The 23,875-nt window shown below is 46.2% G+C and overlaps 1 protein-coding gene across 2 annotated transcripts; it reads left to right on the top strand.

Moving 5' to 3' along the window:
• Positions 1 to 11,879: 11,879 nt before the first annotated feature.
• Positions 11,880 to 21,573, top strand: ZNF17 (zinc finger protein 17). 2 transcript variants are annotated; one of them, XM_007998306.3, is made up of 4 exons: positions 11,880 to 12,125; positions 13,997 to 14,037; positions 17,674 to 17,800; positions 19,394 to 21,573. In XM_007998306.3, the coding sequence occupies exons 2-4, from the start codon at positions 14,023 to 14,025 to the stop codon at positions 21,238 to 21,240; spliced, it is 1,989 nt and encodes a 662-aa protein (XP_007996497.1). In that variant the 5' UTR covers positions 11,880 to 12,125; positions 13,997 to 14,022; the 3' UTR covers positions 21,241 to 21,573. The 2 variants fall into 2 exon arrangements, with proteins under 2 accessions (XP_007996497.1, XP_007996499.1); XM_007998308.3 differs by lacking the exon at positions 13,997 to 14,037.
• Positions 21,574 to 23,875: the final 2,302 nt, after the last annotated feature.

Genomic DNA, 23,875 nt, shown 5'->3' with positions numbered 1-23,875 from the left:
CATGGCCCAATCAGTATGCAGTCCCCATTCTGAGCCCATAAAAACCCTGGACCCAGCTACACACTGGGCTACCCACTTTCGGGTCCCCTCTTGTTGTTGAGAGCTTTTCTGCCACTCAATAAAGTTCCCTGCCTGGCTCACTCTCTGATGTCCACATAACGTCATTCTTCTTGGTTGTGGGACAAGAACTCGGAAACTGCCAAATGGTGGGTGTGAAAGGAGCTGTAACACTGTAGCCCTCCCGCCTTCCACCAGCCCCAGGCAGCCACCCCATGTGACAGGAAGCAGTGGCAGCAGGGCCAGGCCAGCCCACACAGGGTGGCAGGACCAAACCAGCTGTGCCACACCCCCATTCTCTGAAGTGTGTGGACGGTAGGAATGGACAAGCGGTAACACAAATCAGCTGTAATGCTTCCTTGGGGCTCAGACCTTGGGATTCCCTGAGCAAAACCTGTAACACCCCTTGGGGCTCCATGGTTGCTGGCGTCTCTGAGTTTTTGGGCGCTACTGTGTCCCCCTTGTCCAGACACCAGCTCCCAAGGCAGAAGCCGGTCGCAGCACGCCTGGACCAGCTGTAGGCCAAGCACAGAGCCATAGTGGGCACAGGATCTGGCTGGTAGCATGAGCCAAGCACAGCCTGCTGGACTGAGTGGGTGGAGTGAGCCCAGCAGGCCAAGTGATGTCTGGGCAGAGGTGCTTCGGCCATGGAGGTTTCTGGCTGGTGAAGTGGCACTGAAAGTATCCTGTGTCATCATGACACTTGGGATGGAATTTTCCAACCTGCCAGTCACCTACACTGTGAACTCCTTCTCACCCCAAATGCACACACATACCCTGGTTGGTTTTGTGATAATAAAGGTCACGTTGTTTAAGCTACCTTAACTCTTGGAAATCTAGTCACTGTCTGCAGTGGGTTTTGAACAGAATTGGTCTCTGCTAGAATAAAAGCATGAATGTTTTTTCTGTGGGACCTTTGTGAGCTCCAGAGGGAGTAGTAGGAAGCAAAAGCTCAGCTCTCATGCAGATTTGGACCAATTTGCATTGCCATGAGAAGCCTCCTGGGAAAGTCTGAAGGACTTCTGCACAAAATCTCAAGCCCTGAGTACAAAGGTTATTTGTATTCAGAAGAGTACAATTTGAGGAGAAAACAGTTGCCTTGATGTTTAAGACATTGGGCAACAGTATGCATTGGGTATCCCTACACAGATATCCCGTATTTCCCCTGCACTGAGGAGGGATAGCTGTCTCTTGTGACCTGCTGGGAGCTATGTGTCCTGAAGTAAAACACTATCTAGGTGTATGTTCCTAGCTATTGACCTTTAGGGCCAGATGGAAACCATATTCGTTTTTTTTTTTTGGACGGAGTCTCGCTCTGTTGCCCAGGCTGGAGTGCAGTGGAACGATCTCGGCTCACTGCAACCTTGCTTCCTGGGTTCAAGCAATTCTACCTCAGCCTCCCAAGTAGCTGGGACTATAGGTGCATACCACCACACCCGGCTAATTTTTGTATTTTTATTAGAGACAGGGTTTCACCATATTGGCTAGGCTAGTCTCGAACTCCTGACCTCGTGATCTACCAACCTCGGCTTCCCAAAGTGCCAGGATTTACAGGTGTGAGTGACTGTGCCCAGCTGGAAGCCATATTCTATGATAGTGGGCCGGGCGCGGTGGCTCAAGCCTGTAATCCCAGCACTTTGGGAGGCCAAGGCGGGTGGATCACGAGGTCAAGAGATCAAGACCATCCTGGCTAACACGGTGAAACCCTGTCTCTACTAAAAAATACAAAAAACTAGCCGGGCAAGGTGGTGGGCGCCTGTAGTCCCATCTACTCGGGAAGCTGAGGCAGAATGGCACAAACCCGGGAGGCAGAGCTTGCAGTGAACTGAGATCCGGCCACTGCACTCCAGCCTGGGCAACAGAGCAAGACTCGGTCTCAAAAAATAAATAAATAAATAAATAAATAGTGGTTGGATTAATAGGACATGGGAGAGACTGCAGTAGGGTGGTTCAGTCCTCTCTAAACGAGCACTCACAAATGTCCCAGTAACTATGGCTATGTGGGGTGCGGTATTACAGGAATTCCAAAGACCTAAGGACCTGTGTACCTCCTGTAGCCAAGGTCAATGTCAGAGCAACTAATTCAATGATTTTATGAATTCCTGTACCCTCCCTGGGCTGTAAGTTTCAAACCATAGTTGCATCATCTGCATAGGGATGGGCCTCGAGCCTTCCCTAAAGATAAAAAGCCCACGTAGGCTGTGCTGCCCCATCACCTGTGTGTTGGAACGTCTTCCTTGTTTCAAGCTAAATGAGTGCTTTTTTGTTCTGTTGAAGTGTGTCATGTCATGCCTGGTGAATTAATAAATCTATCCTCTGTAACTGAAGCATTCTTCCACTGTGAAACAAAAGGGTTGTGTATAGGCTGTGTTTAACTAACTGGGAGTTAATTAAACCTTTTTACTTTAAAAATTACTCAGTCTTGGGCCGGGCGCAGTGGCTCACGCCTGTAATCCCAGCACTTTGGGAAGCCGAGGCAAGCAGATCACGATGTCAGAAGATCGAGACCATCCTGGTTAACACAGTGAAACCCAGTCTCTACTAAAAATACAAAAATTAGTTGGGCGTGGTGGTGGGCGCCTGTAGTCCCAGCTACTCAGGAGGCTGAGGCAGGAGAATGGCGTGAACCCAGGAAGGGGAGGTTGCAGTGAGCCGAGATCGCACCATTGCACTCCAGCCTGGGTGACAGAGTGAGATTCCACCTCAAAAAAAAAAAAAAAAAAAAAAAAAAAAATTACTCAGTCTCAGGCAGTTCTTTATAGCAGTATGGAAATAGATGAATACAGGTATGTTGAAGTGTTTTGGCTGCCTTTGCCCCTGTGGTGAACACTGGTATCTGAACTGTGGGAGAGCACCCCTGCAAAGCCAAATACTGGTGTGGGCAACAATTTGGTGACTTCTTGAGGGCATTACATTAGACTACCAACTTGTGCTGGACTGCTTGCTCCCCCAGGAACAAGTGGCAGTGGTGGAATACCATGCTTGGGGTGCAGCTGTTGGGGGACTGTTTCCTGCCTAGAGAACCTCAGTCCTGGCCAGGTGCAGTGGCTCACGCCTGTAATCCCAGCAGTTTAGGAGGCTGAGGCGGGCAGATCACGAGGTCAGGAGTTCAAGAACAGCCTGGCCAACATGGTCAAACCCCGTCTCTACTAAAAATACAAAAAGTAGCTAGGCAAGGTGCCACACACCTGTAATCCCAGCTACTCAGGAGGCTAAGGCAGGAGAATCACTTGAACCCAGGAGGCAGAGATTTCAGTGAGCCGAGATCATGCCACTGCACTCCAGCCTGGGCAACAGAGCGAGTCTCCATTTCAAAAAACAAAAACAAAAACAAAAAATCCACCTCAGTCCTTGTATCTCCACATTATGATCAGACTGTTAACAGTCTGATCTGTCTGTCTTTCCCCACATATGAGAGTCCCCAAAGACATTCCATGGTGCCCATTCAGACTGTGGGAGCTGCACAGGGCTGGCTGGACCCAGGGTGGCGGCAAGGTTGCCAGTGGTCTAGCCCTTAGGGAGTGCTGCTCCAGAGGGATAGTGCAGCATACCAAGATAGCACTTCTTGGGACAAAGAAAACCAGAGCCCGTACTTTCCAGTGCCCAAATACCTCCCTTTTGCAGGCTGTGAGAGATGGCGCTGCCTCCAGCAAAGATGTGAGCACAGTGATCAGCTCTGTAAGGGAGGGGTGTAGTTCTGTCCCAGCAGCCAAGTGGCCCCATTGCTCAGGCCCAGGTGTGGAGAGGGAGACTTCTCCCCACTCTGCCCACTGCTACAGACATCACTGCGACTGTCCCTGTTAGGTTTTGAAGGGAAGGCGAGGGTTAAAGAAAGACACAGAGGGCTGGGTGTGGTGGCTCATGCCTGTAATCCCAGCATCTGTGGAGGCTGAGGCGGGTCGGATCACTAGGTCAGGAGATCTAGACCATCCTGGTTAACACGATGATACCCCATCTCTACTAAAAAAAAAAAAAAAGAAAAGACACAGGGAGGGCAAATTGACTCAACAGTAACACCAGCTGATTTCAAGAACCTGCAGAGGGGGACCAGCTTAGTGCTGGAGCCCACTGCCACTTACAGGCTGGGGTAAATAGGGGTCTGGGCAGGAGAGGTCTGGGTGGTATGGTTTGCTGCCCAGGGGGATGTTGATAAGGATGTTCTTGGGCCTTTGCACAGCAGTATGTGATAAATAAGTCAAGTGGTTGGACAGGATGTTACTCATGGCCCAAGCGCCTGTGGAATATTTCACTCTGATCAGGGTCTGTGAAGTGGCAGGAGGTTTACAAAATGGTGCGGCTTGGACTGACATGCTTGCCTTTTACTTTAGTATAAAAGGACATTGTTGATTATCTGGCTGCTTCCTGCTGAACAGGGGTGCTGTAATCAGAGTTTGGATTTTGAAGCAGTGGACATCTGGCTTCACAGCTGCTTTCCTGGAGGCACTGATACCTGGAGGCACTGATACCAGACTTGGCGGAAGAGAAGGATGGTATTAATATGTTTCTGGGTGGTTGTTTGGACAAGGGAGTTCAACCTTCAAGAGATAAAGTGGGATATAAAATGTGCATGAGCCAATTGGTACTATTAGGAGGAGGAAGATTAGGGGCTTTAAGCAAGGGGCAACCTGCTATTCTGGTGCCCAGTGTAGCAGAGATGCTTAGTCCTGTAAACAGGGGAATGAAGCGTACAGCCTGCTTGCTGTGTGTGAAGTAGGAAATAGGGATTACTAAAGGAACCTGAATGGTTTGGTTGTTAGGCAAAATGTTAATGTCTGGAGATGGAAACCCTAGGGTGCACGTTCCTGACCAACTTTTTGGTAGGCAAAGATAAGAGTTTGAGGCCGGGTGCGGTGGCTCATGCCTGTAATCCCAGCACTTTGGGAGGCTGAGGTGGATGGATCATGAGGTCAGGAGTTCGAGACCAGCCTGGCCAATATGGTGAAACCCTGTCTCTACTAAAGATACAAACATTAGCCAGATGCAGTGGCGGGTGCCCGTAGTCCCAGCTGCTCCAGGGGCTGAGGCAGGAGAATCACTTGAACCTCAGAGGTGGAGGTTGCAGTAGGCCGAGATCACACCATTGCACTCCAGCCTGGGCGACAGAGGGAGACTCCATCTCAAAAAAAAAAAAAAAAAAAAAGGAGTTTGTGCCACACAGAAAGAAAAGACGAGGGGTTGACAAGCAAAAGGTTGTAAGTGAAGCCAGTGAGCCATGAGAAGGTGGAGGAGGTGGGGAGGGCTGTTTGCTTTTGGAGAAAGAGGAAGAAATGGGCTTTTGTTGACTAATAGCCATTGTGGTCCTGACAGGGCAGAAGGATAAAGGTTGCAGTTGGGGGAACTTTTTGTATATTTTTTCCAGGGAGTGCCCTTAAGTTGAATACAAGGAGAGTGGTGCTGGCAGAGAGGGGAAAGGTTGGTAACGAGTGAGGGTAGAATTACAAAGGGATGGGGAAATCTGTCCAACAAAGGCATCATGGGCCGGTTTAGGGTAGGTTTGGCTGAGACATAAAAAGGCCAAGAATACAAGTAAATTTGGGGTAGATATAGGATCCCCATGGGTGCATTATGAAATTTGACTTGTAACATATTTAGTTTAGAGATTACGAGGTGAAGGAGGGTGACAACCCTGCATGTGACGGTATGGGTGAATTTGATGGATTGGGGGAGAAAGGTGTTTAGCTGAGCAAAATTCTAAACAGGTTTTGGGGATAGATTGGTTGAGTAGGTGAGATACAGGTTTGTTTTTGACTGGGTCCATGTGCACGGGTTAACAGAAAGAGATGTGAACCACTGGATTTGTGTGAGAAATTGAAGTGGACTATTCAGGGACTTAGGGAAGGGATGCCAGGAAAGATCTGAAACAAGGTTTGAGATAAAAGATTTGAAATTGGAGGTGGAGAGTTAAGGACCAGGGCCTCCTGGATTTGCAACTTTTGGAATTTTTTTTTTTTAAGCACAGCAAGGTTGGTCCTGTGAGAAAGGAAGAATATTTTTGGGGTAAGAAAATGTTTGGATGTGGGTCTGGTGCTGGTTTTAGTTTGGAATAGTGAGTGTGGAGAGGATGTTAGCTTTGCCACCATGGGAGTCGCTAGGGTAACCTGGTGAGGACCCGTTCACTTAGGTTGGAGAGGGGAGGAGTCTGTGATCCAGACTCAGTCCCATGGTTCTAGGGGCAGGAAAAAGTATTTGGAGAATGGACTTTCAGGCTTGGGCAAGTAAGCGTTAGCGTACTGTCTTATTAGATGTTGAGTGAGGAGTAATGCCGGCCAGGGATCCTGTATAGGAGATGGGGAGATACAGGGAGATTCTGGAGGAAACAAGGGCATCCACACATGAATTAAAATGGGCTTAGGCTGAGGGGCTTGCAGGGAATGGCTTGTAAACACATGAGGACCAATGGGAAAAGTGAATCACAGTGAGGACCAATGGGAAAAGTGAATTACGGGCCATTTAACCTCTTAGGGAGAGTTTGGCCAGTTGTTGCTTTAAAAGGGCATTGGCCTGTTCAACTTTTCCAGAAGATTGGAGGTGGTAAGGGATACGGAAGTCCCATTTAATGTTTAGAGCCTTTGCCAGCTGTTAGTTAACCTGTGAAACAAATGCTGACCTGTTGTCTGACTGGATGGAAGAGGGGAGTTTAAACTGGGGAATAATATGGGTGAGGAGAATAGAAGTGATGATGTATGCCTTTTCGGTGGTGGTAGGAAGAGCTTTTCTTCATTCAGAGAATGTGTTTACTATGGTCAGAAGGTACTGGACTTGTTTTATGGGAGGCATGTGGGTGAAGCTGATTTGCTAGTTCTGCCCTGGTGTCTTTGGTGTGTGGGGAGAGGAGGTGGTCTGAGAGCTCCCTGAGGGGAATTTTGAGTGCAAATGGAACATGCCTTAGTAATACCTTTGAGACTGGCAGCCATGGTGGGAGAATGTATCTAAGGTTTTGTTGTTGTCGTTGTTTGTTTGTTTGTTTTTGAGATGGAGTCTCGTTCTATCGCTCAGGTTGGAGTGTAGTGGTACAATCTTGGCTCACTGCAATCTCTGCCTCCCCATTTGAAGCAATTCTCCTGCCTCAGCCTCCCAAGTAGCTAGAACTACAGGCACACACCACCATGCCCAGCTAATTTTTGTAGTTTTAGTAGAGACGGGTTTCACCATGTTGGCCAGGATGGTCTTGATCTCCTGACTTTGTGATCCGCCCGCCTCGGCCTCCCAAAGTGCTGGGATTACAGGCGTGAGCCACCACGCCTAGCCAAGGGTGGCTTCATCCATGCCAACTAGGAGTTATTATATGGCCTCATTTCTGTTTGTGGAAATTATCTGATAATCCCAACAGGGGTTAGTTCTGGGGACAGCTAAGGTTCCTGTTGCATTATGAGCAGCATCTTGTTGGTGAAGGCATCATGCAGCATCATGCTGTCTGCCTGGGCCTGGTGGCTGTCCAGATATGTTCCCTGTCCTCCAGGGTGAGGGAGGAGGAGAGGACAACATAAATGTCATGCCGGGTAAGGTCATAAGATTGAGTGACATAGAGAAATTCCTTGTGGAAGGAGGTGGGATTTGTGAAAAAGGAGCCAGATCTCTTGTCAAGGTGGGAGAGGCTGGCTAGGGAGAAAGGAACATGAACTTGGACTATGCCTTGGGCCCCCACGACTTCCCTCAAGAGGAGAACTTTGGAGGCCCTTTGGGCATGTGTCTGGTTTTCAGTGGAAGGGGGCTTGATACAAGATTGGGCATGACTGGGAGAGGGAAGGGAAGATGGAAGACAGGGATAAGGGGGTATGTGAGCCGAAGGGGGAGGAGGAGGAGAGGGTGGTGGAAGTTGGGCTAATGGGGTGGTTTCATCAGTGGGATCAAAATCGGAGGAGGAAGGTTTGTCTGGAAGAGGAGGCATTTTGGCAGGTTTCTCATTTAAGAGCAGAATCTGTAATGTGAACAGGACCTACAGACGGAAAGGCACAAACGAAGGCAAGCAAAAGCCTGGATGTAGGGTACCTTGGACCACTTGTCATTGCGTTGGAGGAAATTTTCTAAATCACGTTAAATTGGAAGTTGAATGTTTTGTTTTCCGGCTGTTGACTATTATTGTCCAGTTTACATCGGGGGCTAGGCCACATTTCAAAGGAACATAAGGTGTTTGGTTTTAATGGAGTCTGCCAAGCCTAAGGCTCAAAGGTCTTGGATGTTTATACTGGGGCCAGGCCCCATTACAGAGGAAAATAAGGTGTTCGGTTTTAATGAAATCCACGAAGCCTAGGGCTTGGAGGTTCAGGATGAGACATGTGAGAGGGGTGTTTGGAGGGGTTTTAAGGAGGCTTTTCTCATACTGGGGGCCGGGAGGGAAAAAAACATAGAGGAGGGGAGTGAGCACCCCGATTCCAACCACCAGAAGGGAAGTGGAGGAACCGGGGCATCCTCACAGCTCTTTGTGTTCCCTCGGGGCTGCAGTGGCTGGAGCGTGAGCATTCTGAGGGCATCCCCGGAGAAGGCAGGCCAGGGTCATCCAGCGGTGATCATGAGTCCTCTTACCCTCAGGGGCTGCAGCGGCTGGGGCGTGAGCGTTCTGAGGGCATCCCCGGAGAAGGCAGGCCAGGGTCATCCAGCAGTGATCAGGGAGTCCTCTTACCCTCAGGGGCTGCAGCGGCTGGGGCGTGAGCGTTCTGAGGGCATCCCCGGAGAAGGCAGGCCAGGGTCATCCAGCGGTGATCAGGGAGTCCTCTTACCCAGCGCTGGGATGTTCTGGCTAACAGGCAGCAGATGGCGCTCGCAGGCAGGAGATGGCTGAAGTGGGCACAATAGGGTGTTTAGGCCTAACCTCAGTGCCCTAGGAGGAATGCTCAGGTGTTTCACATGGTGGACTAGGTTGTGCAATCTCTGGGGGATTTTAAAAGTTTATTTTGCAATTGAGAATGGGATGTTTAGAATTTTTGTCTCCTACAGATTAAAGGTAGAGTATGGGAAAAAATTCAAACAAAACTAGGAGTTTAAAGAAAAGGAGAGAGAAGAAAAAGAAATGAAGATACAACAATACAGAAAGAACGGAGGAGAAAACTTCATTTATATTTAATACCTATGATGTGACATGCCCGGAGTTAGGAGCATTCATAAGCACCATCTCATATTATCCTCCAACCAAGCTACTCACGTCAGAAAAAATTAAAATTAACAAAGGTCAAACAGGGAGTAAGAAATAGAAAATGGAAAGAAAACAATTTTAGAGGGAGACCCGCAAAATAATCTCAGAATTCACCCTCTGATAAGTCTTTCTTTGATCCCAGAGCACACAAAATGTTACATGAAAAACAAATTAATATAATTAGATGTAAATTTCAAGCTTTCCATTTCATAAAGATTATAAGTCAAAATTGAGTGAGTTCAGGGACTCAGAGAAGACGTTTGAAATATTTAAGTGTGCCCAGTTTTATGGTTTTAGGCACGCAAGTTTTAGATTTTTTTGCTTTTTTCTTGAGACAGGATCTCACTCTTTCACCCAGGATGGAGTGCAGTGGCGTGATCCTCACTCACAGCAGCCTCCACCTCTCAGGTTCAAGCAATCCTCCCACTTCAGCCTCCCCAGTAGCTGGGACTACAAGTGCACACTACCATGCTTGGATAATTTTTAACTTTTTGGTATATATATATATATATTCAAAGATATGTGGCCTGTCACCAAGTGTTAGATGGATGTTTGGGCCAGGCAAGGTGGCTCATGCCTGTAATCCCAGCACTTTGGGAGGCTGAGGCGGGTATATCATCTGAGGCCAGGAGTTCAAGACCAGCCTGGCCAATATGGTGAAACCCCATCTCTACTAAAAGTACAACAATCAGCCAGGCGTGGTGGCCATGCCTGTAGTCCCAGCTACTCAGGAGGCTGAAGCAGGAGAACCACTTGAACCTGGGAGGTGGAAGTTGCAGTGAGCTGAGATTGCGCCATTGCACTCCAGCCTGGGCGACAGAGAGAGACTTTGTCTAAAAAAAAAAAAAAGTTTGTTTAATTTCTCTTGGTAAACATCTCAAAATAAATTGTAGGATGGTAGGGATGTATTGTTGGTAAATCATTAACATATTTTTAATTTTCAATTTTTTCAGAGATGGGGATCTCATTATATTGCCCAAACTGGTTTTGAACTCATGAACTCAAGTAATCCTCCCGTCTTAGCTTCCATGTAGCTGGCACTCCTGAGCAGCTTTAACTCTTCCAGACCTTCAGTTGGGTGGTTTTTCTTTTCTTTTCCTTTCCTTTCCTTCTTTGTTTCTCCTTCCTTCCTTCTTTCTGCAGGAGAGATCACAAGACTATGTCTATATCTTTATTTGTAGGGGTATGATTTTCAGCTAACATAACCACTAAGTGATTTAATTTACAATTAAATTTTATTTTAATAAAATTTATTTTACAATTAAATTAATTTAACATAGCCACTAAGTGATTTAATTTATAATTATAGTGGTAGAAAAATAGCTCTGACTTCTGAGGTTTTGTAATTTATTGTAAAAAGCTGAATACAGGACATTTAAAGTGACCTGACAAAGTCAATACAGGACTGAGGACTAATTCATTAAATATGTCTTACATGTCTTATTGGATCACAGACAGCTGGCAACCCTATTCCTGATGTGTCCCATGCACTTAGTATTGTACCTGGCATCTAATGAGTGTTCATCAAACATGTTAGAGTAATAAATGCGACAGCACAGTTTTCCTATTCAGTTTTACTTTTCTGGTAACTCTTTTAATGTATAGTCTTTACCTCTCCCTTCAAGCTGTTAATGCACAATGTTTTCAAGTTTGAAAAAGAATCAGATTTTGGACACCAAATTTGAGTGTGTCCAAGGTTCTAGGACAACCTTAGCTTTTTTCCTCCTATCACAAATATATTTCTCTATAACTGTTTTTGCCAGTTTCTTTGGATAACTACATAATCATCATCAATAGTTTCAGTAATAGCCATTTCACAAGAGTTATTCAGAGACGATTTCAACTCCCTGTGCAGACACTGTTGATACAATTTCAGGCGAAATGATAAATCACTTTCCAGTAATGAGATGAGATCATGCATTCCCAAACCTTTATCTCAGGAGTAAGATGCTTTCTTTGCACAAGGGCTTTGACTGGTGGAAGGCCACACTATTCTGGCAGATAATGGTAGATAAGTCGCTTTTCCTTTTCAGTTAGGTTTCAGTTTCTTAAAGTAAGTGGAAAATATCTCAGATATAAAGTAATAAGTATCATGTGAATAAAGTGTTACTGGGTAGGCTGAAAGACAGTAACTGATTATTCAGAAAGGAAAGATATTCCTCCTCAAACTCCCCATCATGCCATGTCTGGGTCTTTTCTTGTCCCAGCAGAGCACATTGAAGATCATAAAACAGTCTCCAGAGCTTCGTTCTGTGAGTATTTGGCAAGCACAAAAGAGCTGATCGCTATGCGTGGAAGACCAGTTCATTACGGTTGGCCATGTTCCTTCGGACGTTCATCCTTTGGGAACTTGCTGTGCTTTACAGAATCTGAAAGGACAGGTCTCTGAAACATTTCTCTGACTTGTTCTAGACTGCCTTCCGGGAAAATCTGGATGCTTGCCGTTTAAAAGCCAGTGAAGCCCCTCCACGCCCTTGGAGCCCCGTAACTGCATTTCTCAACACCTCTGGAGGATCCTCCTGGCTTTCATCCTGAATGCGAGTTACCTAGGTTCACAGGCGGGGCAGGCAGCGGCGTGGGAACTACATTACCCAAAAGACACAGCGGCGGACACAAGCAGCGAGTGTAGCCAATGAAGGCCTAGCAGAGAGGCGACTACGAGAGTTCGCAATGCGTGTGGGCGGAACTTCCTGCAACGCCCCATGGTATTGTCAATATGGCTGAGCTGGGATCTGTTCACCCTCAGGCTGAGTGGAGACTGAGGTGAAAGAGCGGAAAAACGCGAGAAAAGGTTTCCCCGTTGTACAGAGGCTAGAGTGAGGCTTGACTGACTCGGTTGTAGGCGTCGGTGCCTTCGTCAGCGTCCAGGTCACCGCCGCTCCCGCCCCTCTCTTCCCTGGCTGTGCTAGCGGAGGCCGCGCCGATGAACCTGACTGAGGTGGGTGCCGAGTCCCAGGGCGCCCCGCCAGACCCCTCCTCCGAGTGCCGAAGCCCCGAGGAGGGGCCCTGCAGGTCAGGCCCCTGTGTCCCAAAGAGAGGGGCGTTCTCGTGTGGGGTACTGGTGTCCGCGGTGCTGTGAGGCGGGGGAGCTCCTGTCAGGGACCTGCACTTGCGAGGCTTAGAGGCGCTGCAGAGCGGGCGGCACTGGGGAGCCCGAGCGTCTTTGTCTCCACGGAGCTGAGGGTGAGGCGGAGTCTCGCCTGGGAGGGCCGCGGAGCCGCTGAAAGCCATAGAAGGCTGTGCAGGGAGGGTTATGCCCAGAGGTAGACGTTTAAAGTTGGGGAAAACAGGATGTTAAAGTAGGACAAGGGGACCGCTGAGGAGACCCCTTGAGTTATGGTAGGAATGGGCCAGAAGAGTTGCAGTAGAGGGGAAGTGTGATGAAATTCTGGGTGGATCTCAGAGAGACAGTCGACAGGATTTCCTGGTGCATCAAATATAGCAGTGAGGGTAGTGAAGAGTCTATTCCATGGGTTTTGTTTTGGCCTGAATATCTGATAGAATGGAGTTGGAGAAATCGGCTTAAGGTGCAGGTTTCAGAGAGGATTACAAGTTGCATTTTGGAGGACTGAGTTTTGGAAGGCAGATCATGGTTGGGTCCATAAGCCTGACACTCCCTTTAGACAGGCGCAGACCTGTCATAGGAAGGATTGCGGCCCGTGTCTGCAAAAACGGAGTTCTGAATGGGTTAAGGAACTGGCCTAGGCTGAGACTGAGGTGTGAGGTGGTTTAGATTTCGGCACCTGCAGACCCAGCAGACCCCCAGGCCCACTCTGTGGAACAACAGGAAGGTCATCCAAACTAGTGGGGAAATTGAGTCCAGACGTGGGTAGGGCTTTCTCACATCTAGTCAAGGGCCTGCAGTGATCTTCCAGCAACTGAATTTGTAGCAGGCAGGCCTGGTTGCTGATGGGACCAGGAACTGACCTGCTTGCTTATCCTCTCCCTACAACTTATTTATGAATGTATAAAACATTTCTTTAACCACTAATGAACCAATATCCTTCTAAATATGTACACATACGTCGGCAGTTAGAAATGAATGTAACCAATAGTTAAATTTATTCACTTAATAGTTGTTGAATGTTAATTTTTCTTTTTTTTTTTTTTTTTGAGACGGAGTCTCGCTCTGTCGCCAGGCTGGAGTGCAGTGGCTTGGTCTCGGCTCACTGCAACCTCTGCCTCCCAGGTTCAAGCGATTCTCCTACCTCAGCCTCCCGAGTAACTGGGATTACAGGCATGCACCACCATGCCAGCTAATTTTTGTATTTTCAGTAGACAGGGTTTCAGCATGGTTGGCCAGGATAGTCTTGATCTCTTGACCTCGTGATCCGCCCGCCTCGGCCTCCCAAAGTGCTGGGATTACAGGCGTGAGCCACCGCACCCGGCTGAATGTTAATTTTTCTATTTGCTTGCAGTGGAAAGTTCTATGTATCACATTTGCTTAACACTGTAAGAAGTGGGAAAAATACACACCCAAAATTTCAAAACCCTTCCATGATATTTGTGCTGAAAACATGTACAAAATATTTAATCCAAGAGAAAGAAATTGCTGATACATAGTGTGTACTACTTATGTTTGGTGCCAATATAAGCCCCATTAGTTGGCAGTCCTTTTAATCTCTATTTTACACACAAGGGCACTGAGACTCAAGGAAGTTCAATCCTCGTCAAGACTCTGAACCCTGAGGACTTATTGTGTAGCCCGAGATAACTTTGCTCTAGTTGCGGGGCCAGAGGTGGTTGTACAGTCAGCCTGTAGGATGCTGCAATGCTGTCTTAATCCTCATGGCCTGCCTCTTCCCACAGGGTTCATAGCAGTGGCAGCAGTGCTTATGGATGCTAGACAGGTGAGTGGAGAGTGTTTCCAGCTTTCACCCATCCCAGATGGTTTCAGCATGCTAATATAGGGAATGGTGTTATCCTGAGACTGTTCACCTTTTCTTCTTTCTCCCTTGGGTCCAAGGAGAGCCTGTAGTTTCACCAGACCTGGGTTCCAAACTCAGTCCCTGGTTATATAGAGTGGTTCTAGTTCTCACAACTGACGGTTTGAGATTTGGCAGGACATCTCAAACACAGGATCCAGAATGTTCAAATGCTTGATGGTGAGACTTAGATGGGATGCTTAGAGAACTGTGGCTTAATGTTCTAGCTGGCAAGGATAAGGAGCACAGCAGCAGGGCAGGAGGTCGGGGCATGCAGGGATCAGGCATGGAATGGCAGCCTGAGGTTGTCTAGGTTTTGTTTTTTGTTTTGTTTTGTTTTTGAGACAGAGTCTCGCTCTGTCGCCAGACTGGAGTGCAGTGGCGCAATCTCGGCTCACTACAACCTCCGTCTCCCGGGTTCAAGCAATTCTCCTGCCTCAGCCTTCCGACTAGCTGGGATTGCAGGCATGAGCCAACACACCTGGCTAATTTTTGTATTTTTAGTAGAGACGGTTTCACCATGTTGGCCAGGCTGGTCTCGAACTCCTGGCCTCAAGCGATCTGCCTGCCTCAGCCTCCCAAAGTGCTGGGATTGCAGGTGTGAGCCACTGTGCTTGGTGGTTCTAGGTCTTTAATCTGAGGGGGTTAGTAGCTAGGGAAGGTTTGAGAAAGAAAAAATAGGTCATTTGGCCTAGATTCTAAGAGGCTTCCTCTGCCTGCAGAATGGAGGACAGAGTGAGGGTTAGAGAAGAACCAAGGATACCTGGGTGATAATTCCTGCCACAGTCCAGTGGAGGTTAGTGGTGGCTGGACACGAGTGGTGGCTGTGGAGGTGGAAGGGGTGGGTGGCTTCTGTAGGTTTTGATCTAGAGCAGCTCACATTTTTTGATGTACAGAGCAAGGAAGCTGGGGAGGTAGGATGCAAGAGGGAGTCAGGAATGGCCCCATAGTTTTGGCCTTGTTGAGAAGATTGGATGTTCCAGCAACTAAGATGTGGTAAATTTTGTAGTAGGGGGAGTGTAATAGAGCAGATGAAGAACCAGGTTTGGGCCAAGTCAAAAATGTTCCAGAAACTCACGTAGAGGTGCCAGGAACACACAGAAATGGAGTTCATTGGAGGTGTTCAGGATGGAGACATCTACTACGTGATAGCTGGTGTGTACACCATGGTAAATCTATGGGTCAGATTTAGGAAGAAACATCTTTAGATTCTGGAGGTGATGCTGTCAGGGAGAAGGAAGGGGAAGGAAGAGGCTGAGGACTGGATCTTTCTATTGGGCACCTTGGTAGTGTTGCTGGGCATCACAAAGATGAGGGAGTTGATGGACTGAGGATACGTGTGTGTGTATTTGTGTGTTTATATTGGGGACGGCCTTTGGAAAATAAGAGGCTTTTGAGTGGGAGAGGGCATGTAAGATGGATGGTGAGGCGTCTCCACAAAAGAGGTGAGATGGTAGTGAGGTCTGGGAGGGGCTTATTACCCTGTTATGGACTCAGCAGGGTTTTGTGACAAGTCTTGGTTGTACCTGGGTAGTTTCATGTGAACTCTGAGACTATTTTGGCAGAAGATGGCATCAGCTAGAAGCATTGCTAGGCCTGGGGTGGGGATGGCGTTGGGGAGGTCAGTGTATCTGGGCTTTGGATTAGAGCTGGGGGATAGAGAAAGTCGTGACTGCTTGTGGGACAGCATATACATGTAGAAGTGGGAGACAGCCAAGATCTGGAAATCAAAGGAGGTGTGCAAGAATATGTGGGTTTGGAAAGCCGAGGTCAAAGCAAGAAACAGGACTGGGTTCAGAGACCTTCAAAGCAATGTTTCCTAAACATTGCATTCTGGTCAGTCCAGGGACAAATAGGATTCTGGTTGCATTTGTCATGCACTGCAGGATTTCATGTGCAGAGTGGCATGGTAGCAGGCCATGGAAATAATCCCGGTTGGGCTGTGGTGGTTGTTAGTGTTGGAAGAGTGGAAGTGTTGGATACATGTGGAAGGTGCCATCCAAAGTGTGAGTAGAGGAGCATGAATAAATGGTTCCACCTCTGGCACTGGGCACTTAAGGGAGGAGGGTGAGTCCAAGTTTGGTTATCTGAGAGGCAAGATCTGGGTGACTCTAGGGAAATTGAGTGACAAAAGAAAGGTAGGCCCCCATGTGCGAAGAGTTTTGTTTTGTTTTGGTGTTTTTTGAGATGGAGTCTAGCTCTGTCGCCCAGGCTGGAGTGCAGTGGTGCAATCTCGGCTCACTGCAACCTCTGCCTCCCAGGTTCAAGCAATTCTTCTGCCTCAACCTCCTCAGTAGCTGGGATTACATGTGCCTGCCACCATGCCTGGCTAATTTTTGTATTTTTAGTAGAGACGGGGTTTCACCATCTGGGCCAGGCTGATCTTGAACTCCTGACCTCATGATCCACCTGCCTCGGCCTCCGAAAATCCTGGGATTAGACATGAGCCACCGTGCCCAGCCATGTGCCGGGTTTTGATGGTGCTTTTCAGTCTCTCCCCACTCATCTTTGTTTTATGCTGGAGTCAGTGATCAGTGGCAATGAGAGGAGAGCAGGTACAGGTGCCATGAAGACCTGGTGTCTCTTCATCCTTGAGAAGTGGGTGGAGGCTGAGCAGGGGATGGATGTGTGTGGATGTGGTGAGGAGCACTGAAGGTCTTGGAGAGGGAAGTGTATCAGTGATCGTATCCAGAGGATACAATCTTGTTCAATCTATGAACAAGAGTGAGTGATTACAGAAAAGCCAATGACATTGGAATAATTTTTTTCTTTGATTGGTGAGAAATCATATCTGGATGAAATGATTTTTATTCCTTTCATTTCCTGAGTGAAGGGGGCATGCCACACAGCCTAAAGCCACAGAGGAAATCGTGGATTTGGTCAGGTGGCAGATGCACAATTGAAGGGACAGCATACATCAGAAGCTTTATTGGGGTTTTGACTGGAAAGGCATGCAGGGGAGAGCAAAGAGCTTAAGACCGGGTGGTTTGCATGATTTTGGCAGCCTTGGGTATAGGGACTATCCCTCCTTTTGTGGTACAAGCCTTGTGTTGATTTAGGGCAGGAGAAATAATCATGTGTGATTGTTAGATAGGAAGCAATTCAGACTATGGGATCTGAATTATAAGAGAAATGTTAAAACGCTGGTTGTTATTTTGGTCCTCTGATTCTTAGATTTCAAGTAGATAAATACAGATCTAAGGAAAGAGAATAATAAGTTGCTCGTGGACCGGGCATGGTGGCTCATGCCTGTAATCCCAGCACTTTGGGAGGCCGAGGCAGACAGATCACGAGGTCAGGAATTCTAGACCAGCCTGAACAACATGGTGAAACCCCGTCTCTACTAAAAATACAAAAATTAGCCAGGTATGGTGGCGCATGCCTGTAATCCCAGCTACTCAGGAGGCTGAGGCAGGAGAATTGCTTGAACCCAGGAGTCAGAGCTTGCAGTGAGCCGAGATCGCACCACTGCACTCCAGCCTGACGACACAGCGAGACTCCATCTCAAAAAAAAAAAAAAAAAAAAGTTGCTCATGGACTAAACTGTCATAATTTTGGCAGGATTGTATGGTTTTTGAGGACGTGGCCATACATTTTTCCCAGGAGGAGTGGGGGATTCTTAATGGCGTTCAGAGACACCTGCACAGCGATGTGATGCTGGAGAACTTTGCACTTTTGTCATCAGTAGGTAAGGCCCTGACACCTACGTCAGTGTCTTGTGCTGAGCAATGTTTTTTCACTTTTTTCCTTGGCAGCTCTGTCTCACACCAGATCATGGATGCTGCATCCTCTCCTAGTTTCCTGGCATATGTGTTGTGGCAGCCACAGCTGGGCTGTGTGACCTGTATCAGTTTTCCTTAAGAAGCTTAGCTCTTGTCACTCTGAAGCCTTATGAGGCTCAAAAGTCAGAAGTCTTCAGGTTTCTCAAGAATATCCTGATGACCTTGCCTGTTCCTGGTTAGTTTACTCTGTCCAAATGCATGACACTTTTCTCTGTGCAAGGCTTTCTCCATTCTTCTTGCCGACATACCTGGGGGATACCTCGTGTCAGGAATTTCAGGGACCTACCTGGTCACTGCTTGTGAGGACTGTGGGCTTATTTCTGCAGGACTTTCCACTAGAAGTTCTGGTAACTTTAGAATGCAGCATGTCATGGGCTTATTGCTCTGTGTACATGCTGTCCCCTCCCTTTCCCTGTCCTTCCCCTAGCTTGGCTAACGCCACACCTAGATAGTTGCTTACCTTCAGCAAAGTAGAGGTCTGTGGGTGCCTGACAGAATGGATGTTACTCCATTGATGACAAGAGATGCTCAAAAGGACTTGGCCCTGGTGAGTGGGAGCTCAGAAGGGGTGTGATGACAGGGCTGGGTTCACATCACACTGGGAATCAATCCAGTTTGATGCCTCTGCCAGTGGCCACACCACATGTCTCTCTTTTCTTCCCTATTGTGATTTCTTTTTTGACTTTCATCTCCTGGCTCCCACCTCTGACCCTACCTCTTTGGCCTCCACCTCTCACCTGTTCCCTTTTTTTTTTTTTTTTTTGAGATGGAGTTTCGCTCTTGTTGCCCAGGCTGGAGTGCAATGGCACACGTGATCTTGACTCACTACAACCTCCACCTCCCGGGTTCAAGCGATTCTCCTGCCTCAGCATCTTGAGTAGCTGGGATTACAGGCATGGGCCACCACGCCTGGCTAATTTTGTATTTTTAGTAGAGACGGTGTTTCTCCATGTTGGTCAGGTTGGTCTCAAAGCCCTGACCTCGGCTGATCCGCCCTCCTTGGCCTCCCAAAGTTCTGGGATTATAGGTGTGAGCCACCGCACCCAGCCACCTGTTCCCTTCTGTTCCCTTTGTAGTGTCCTCCAACATGTGACCTGTGCTTAAGGTGTTGTGAGTTCTGGATGTATACTTCAGTCGTCCCTGAACACCAGCTCTACTGTCACATCAGATCTCTCTGAGTCTGGACACAGCCTTCTACACATTGTTCATCAGCAGCTATGGCCTGTTGAAAGCTATTTACTGAGGAGTAACTTGGGGACTCCACTTCTATGCTCTGCACTGTGCCACTCCCTATGTTGTTCCCCATCATCAGGACTTTCGTTATGGGTTTCTGTCAGGCCCGGTTCTGCCCAGAAGGCTTTTCTCTCACTGGCTTTAGTGTCCCATGCCTTTCACCAATCCCGTGGTCTTATTTGTGAGTTGGTCTGACAGACATTTGTTCGGGAGCTGCCTCCTCCCTCCAAAGTCAACATGCACTTCACCTGCATTTCTGTTCTTAGGTTGTTGGCATGGAGCCAAGGATGAGGAGGCACCTTCCAAGCAGTGTGTTTCTGTAGGAGTGTCACAGGTCACAACTCTAAAGCCAGCTTTGTGCACCCAGAAGGCCCAACCCTGTGAGACATGTAGCTCACTTCTGAAGGACATCCTGCACCTGGCTGAGCATGAGAGAACACACCCCAAGCGTACAGCTGAGCTTTACCTGCACCAAAAGGAGCATCTTAGAGAGAAGCTCACCAGAAGTGATGAAGGGAGACCTTCGTTTGTGAATGACAGTGTTCACCTGGCAAAGAGGAACTTCACATGCATGCAGGGTGGCAAGGATTTTACTGGTGATTCAGATCTTCAACAACAGGCTCTTCCCAGTGGGTGGAAGCCACACAGGGACACTCGTGGTGTGGAGGCCTTTCAAAGTGGACAGAATGATTACAGCTGCAGCCAATGTGGAAAAGACTTTTGCCACCAGCATATGCTGTTTGAGCACCAGAAAATCCACACAGAGGAAAGGCCTTATGAGTGCAGTGAATGTGGCAAATTTTTTAGGTACAACTCCGACCTTATTAAACATCAGCGAAATCATACTGGAGAAAGGCCTTATAAGTGTAGTGAATGTGGAAAAGCCTTCAGCCTCAAATATAATGTTGTTCAACACCAGAAAATTCACACTGGAGAAAGGCCTTATGAGTGCAGTGAATGTGGGAAAGCTTTCCTTAGAAAGTCTCACCTACTTCAGCACCAGAGGATTCATACCAGGCCAAGGCCTTATCTGTGTAGTGAATGTGGGAAGGCTTTCCTTACACAGGCTCACCTTGTTGGTCACAAGAAAATTCATACTGGAGAACGGCCTTATGGGTGCAATGAATGTGGGAAATACTTTATGTATAGTTCAGCACTCATTAGACATCAGAAAGTTCACACTGGAGAAAGGCCTTTTTATTGCTGTGAATGTGGGAAATTCTTTATGGACAGCTGCACACTCATTATTCACCAGAGAGTTCATACTGGAGAAAAACCTTATGAATGCAACGAATGTGGGAAATTCTTTAGATACCGTTCCACACTCATTAGACATCAGAAAGTTCACACTGGAGAAAAGCCTTATGAGTGTAGTGAATGTGGGAAATTCTTTATGGACACTTCCACACTCATTATTCATCAGAGAGTTCACACTGGAGAAAAGCCTTATGAATGCAGCGAATGTGGGAAATTCTTTAGGTATTGCTTCACACTGAATAGACATCAGAGAGTTCACTCTGGAGAGAGGCCTTATGAATGCAGTGAATGTGGCAAATTCTTTGTGGACAGCTGTACACTGAAGAGTCATCAGAGAGTTCACACTGGAGAAAGACCTTTTGAATGCAGCATTTGCGGAAAATCCTTTAGGTGTCGCTCCACACTTGATACACATCAGAGAATTCACACTGGTGAAAGGCCTTATGAGTGTAGTGAATGTGGGAAATTCTTTAGGCACAACTCAAATCATATTAGACATCGGAGAAATCACTTTGGAGAAAGGTCTTTTGAGTGCACTGAGTGTGGGAGAGTTTTTAGCCAAAATTCCCACCTCATTCGGCACCAGAAAGTTCACACTAGGGAAAGAACTTACAAATGCAGCAAATGTGGGAAATTTTTTATGGACAGCTCCACGCTTATTAGTCATCAGAGAGTTCATACTGGAGAAAAGCCTTATGAATGCAGTGAATGTGGGAAAGTCTTTAGATACAACTCCAGCCTCATTAAACATCGGAGAATTCACACTGGAGAGAGACCTTATCAGTGTAGTGAATGTGGGAGAGTCTTTAACCAAAATTCTCATCTCATTCAGCACCAGAAAGTTCACACCAGATAAAGAATGTGTATATAAAGCAGATATGGAAAGACTTCACACAGAAATCTACTCTGATTTAGCACTGGGACCAAGGTTTTTAAAAAAGTATTCTTGTAGAATACAGATAACATAAAATCTAACATCATAACCATGTTAAAGTGTATAGTTCAGTACTGTTAAGTCATTCACATTGTGCAATGAATATCTAGAAGTCTTTTCAATTTATGAAACTAAGTCTATACCTTTTAAAACCTTATTCCCCAGTCCACCCAGCCTCTTGACAAGCACCACTCTGTATGAATTTTACTAGTCTGGGTACCTCATATAAGAAAACTTAAGTTTTGGTCTTATGGATTATTTTGTGGCTTATTTTGCTTAACATTATATTTTTAAGGTTTCATATTCTAATCCATTAGAACTTCCATCCTTTTTAAAGGCTGAATAAAATTCTGTTACAGTCATGTGTTACAGTAACAAAGGGGAAGTGTCCTGGGAAAAGTGTTATTAGGTGATTTTCTTTCTTTTTTTGGAGGGGGAGTGGGTTTATCAATGCCTAGGCTGTATGGTATATCCTATAGCACCTTGCTACAAACTTGTACAGCATATTACTGTGCTGAATACTGTAGGCTGTTGGAACACGTGGTAAGTCTTTTTAAGTATATCTAAACAGAAAAGGTACAGTAAAAATACAGTATAAAAGAAAAAATGATAGACATACAGAGAACTTACCATGAATGGAGCTTACAGTATTGAAAGTTGCTGTAAGTGAGTCAGTGAGTGGTGAGTGAATGTAAAGGCCTAGATTGTTAGTGTGCTGTAGACTTTATAGACACTGTATGCTTAGACAACACTACATTTTTATTTTTATTTTTATTTTTGAGACAGAATCTTGCTCTGTTGCCCAGGCTGGAGTGCAGTGGTGCTATCTTGGCTTCCTGCAACCTTCACCTCCTGGTTCAAGCAATTCTGCCTCAGCTTCCCAAGTATCTGGGATTACAGGCATGCACCACCACCATGCCCCGCTAATTTTTGTATTTTTAGTAGAGAACGGGGTCTTACCATGTTGGCCAGAGGGGTCTAAAACTCTTGACCTCAAGTGAGCCACTTGCTTTGGCCTCCCAAAGTGCTGGGATTACAGGCATGAGCCACTGCACCCGGCTGGACAAAATAAAATTTATAGAATATTTTTTCTTTAATATATTAACCTTAGCTGACCATTTTTTACTTCATAAGCTTGTATTTTTAAAGACTTTTTGACTATTTTGTAATAATGTTTTGCTTAAAACATTGTACAACTGTACAAAAATATTTTTTATATCCTAACTTAAACTTTTTTTTGTTAAAAACTAAGATACACACATTCGTCTAGGCCAGCACAGGATCAGGCTAATGTCATTGTCTTCCACCTTCACATCCTCTTCCAGAAAGTCTTCTGTGGCAGTGACACACATGGACCTGTCACCTAAAATAACAATACCTTTTTCTGGAATACCCCCTGAAGGACCTGCCCGAGGCTGTGTTACAGTTTGTGTTTGTGTGTATATACACCTGTATATTTATATACATACACACAACTCCATATATACTCTACTGTTGGAGAATACCTAATGATAAAAAGTGTCGTATACTAAGAACATAAGCTAGTAACTCATTTATTATTATATACTGTACTTTATTGCATATGTTATACTTCTGCATGACTGGCAGCACAATAGGTTTGTACCAGAGTCACCATGAACATGTGATCAATATATTGCCTTACCACTGCTGTCATGTCATTAGGCAATAAGCATTTTTCAGCTTCATTGTAATTTCATGGGACCACTGTCATGCCTGTGGCCCATTGTTAACTGAAAAGTGTGGTGCATGCTTATATATGTATGTGCCACTTTTCCTTTCATTAGTGGACATTTGGGTTGTTTCCACTCAGCTGTTGTTAATAGCAGATGAGCATGAGAGTACAAATGTTTCTTTGAGGCTGTGCTTTAAATTCCTTTTGAGGATTTACTCAGAAGTAGAATTGGTGCTTCCTATGTTTTGGGTTTTTTTTGGTTTTTTTTTTTTGAGACTGAGTCTCACTCTGTCACCAGGCTGGAGTACAGTGGCGTGATCTCAGCTCACTGCAACCTCTGCCTCCCAGGTTCAAGCAGTCCTCCTACCTCAGCCTCCCAAGTAGCTGGGACTACAAGCACATACCACTACACCTAGATAATTTTTGTATTTTTAGTAGAGTCGGGGTTTCACCATGTTGGCCAGGATGGTCTCAATCTTGACCTCATGATCCACTCACCTGGCCCCCTATGTTCATCTTAAAAATATTTTTAATTTTTAAAATTTCTTTCTCACAGTGTTCCCATCCTATGTTAATTCTATTTTAATTTTTTTGAGGACTCTTTTTTATAGCAGTTGCATCACTTTTAACTTTATTAATTTTAACTTTATTAATTTTTTTTAGTAGTAGCCTTACTACTGGGTTGAGTTTTTTTTATTTTTTGTTTTTGTTTTTGTTTTACTTCTCTAGGGTTATTTGGTTTTGTTGAAATGTAGGAGTTTTTTAGTATATGTGGGGACTTCAGAAAGTTTGTGGAAACATGAAAGTAAAAGATAACAAAAAGAAAACATAAGTTTTATTTCTCAACAGAAGCTCCATCAAGTT

Source organism: Chlorocebus sabaeus, chromosome 6 (genome assembly GCF_047675955.1).
Source record: "Chlorocebus sabaeus isolate Y175 chromosome 6, mChlSab1.0.hap1, whole genome shotgun sequence".
NCBI lineage: Eukaryota > Metazoa > Chordata > Mammalia > Primates > Cercopithecidae > Chlorocebus > Chlorocebus sabaeus.
This window is presented reverse-complemented; position numbering and strand designations above follow the sequence as displayed.

Coding starts and splice junctions, on each gene's coding strand:
- ZNF17 (XM_007998308.3), top strand. Junction 17,801..19,393: donor TGCACTTTTGTCATCAGTAG/GTAAGGCCCTGA, acceptor TTCTGTTCTTAG/GTTGTTGGCATGGAGCCAAG.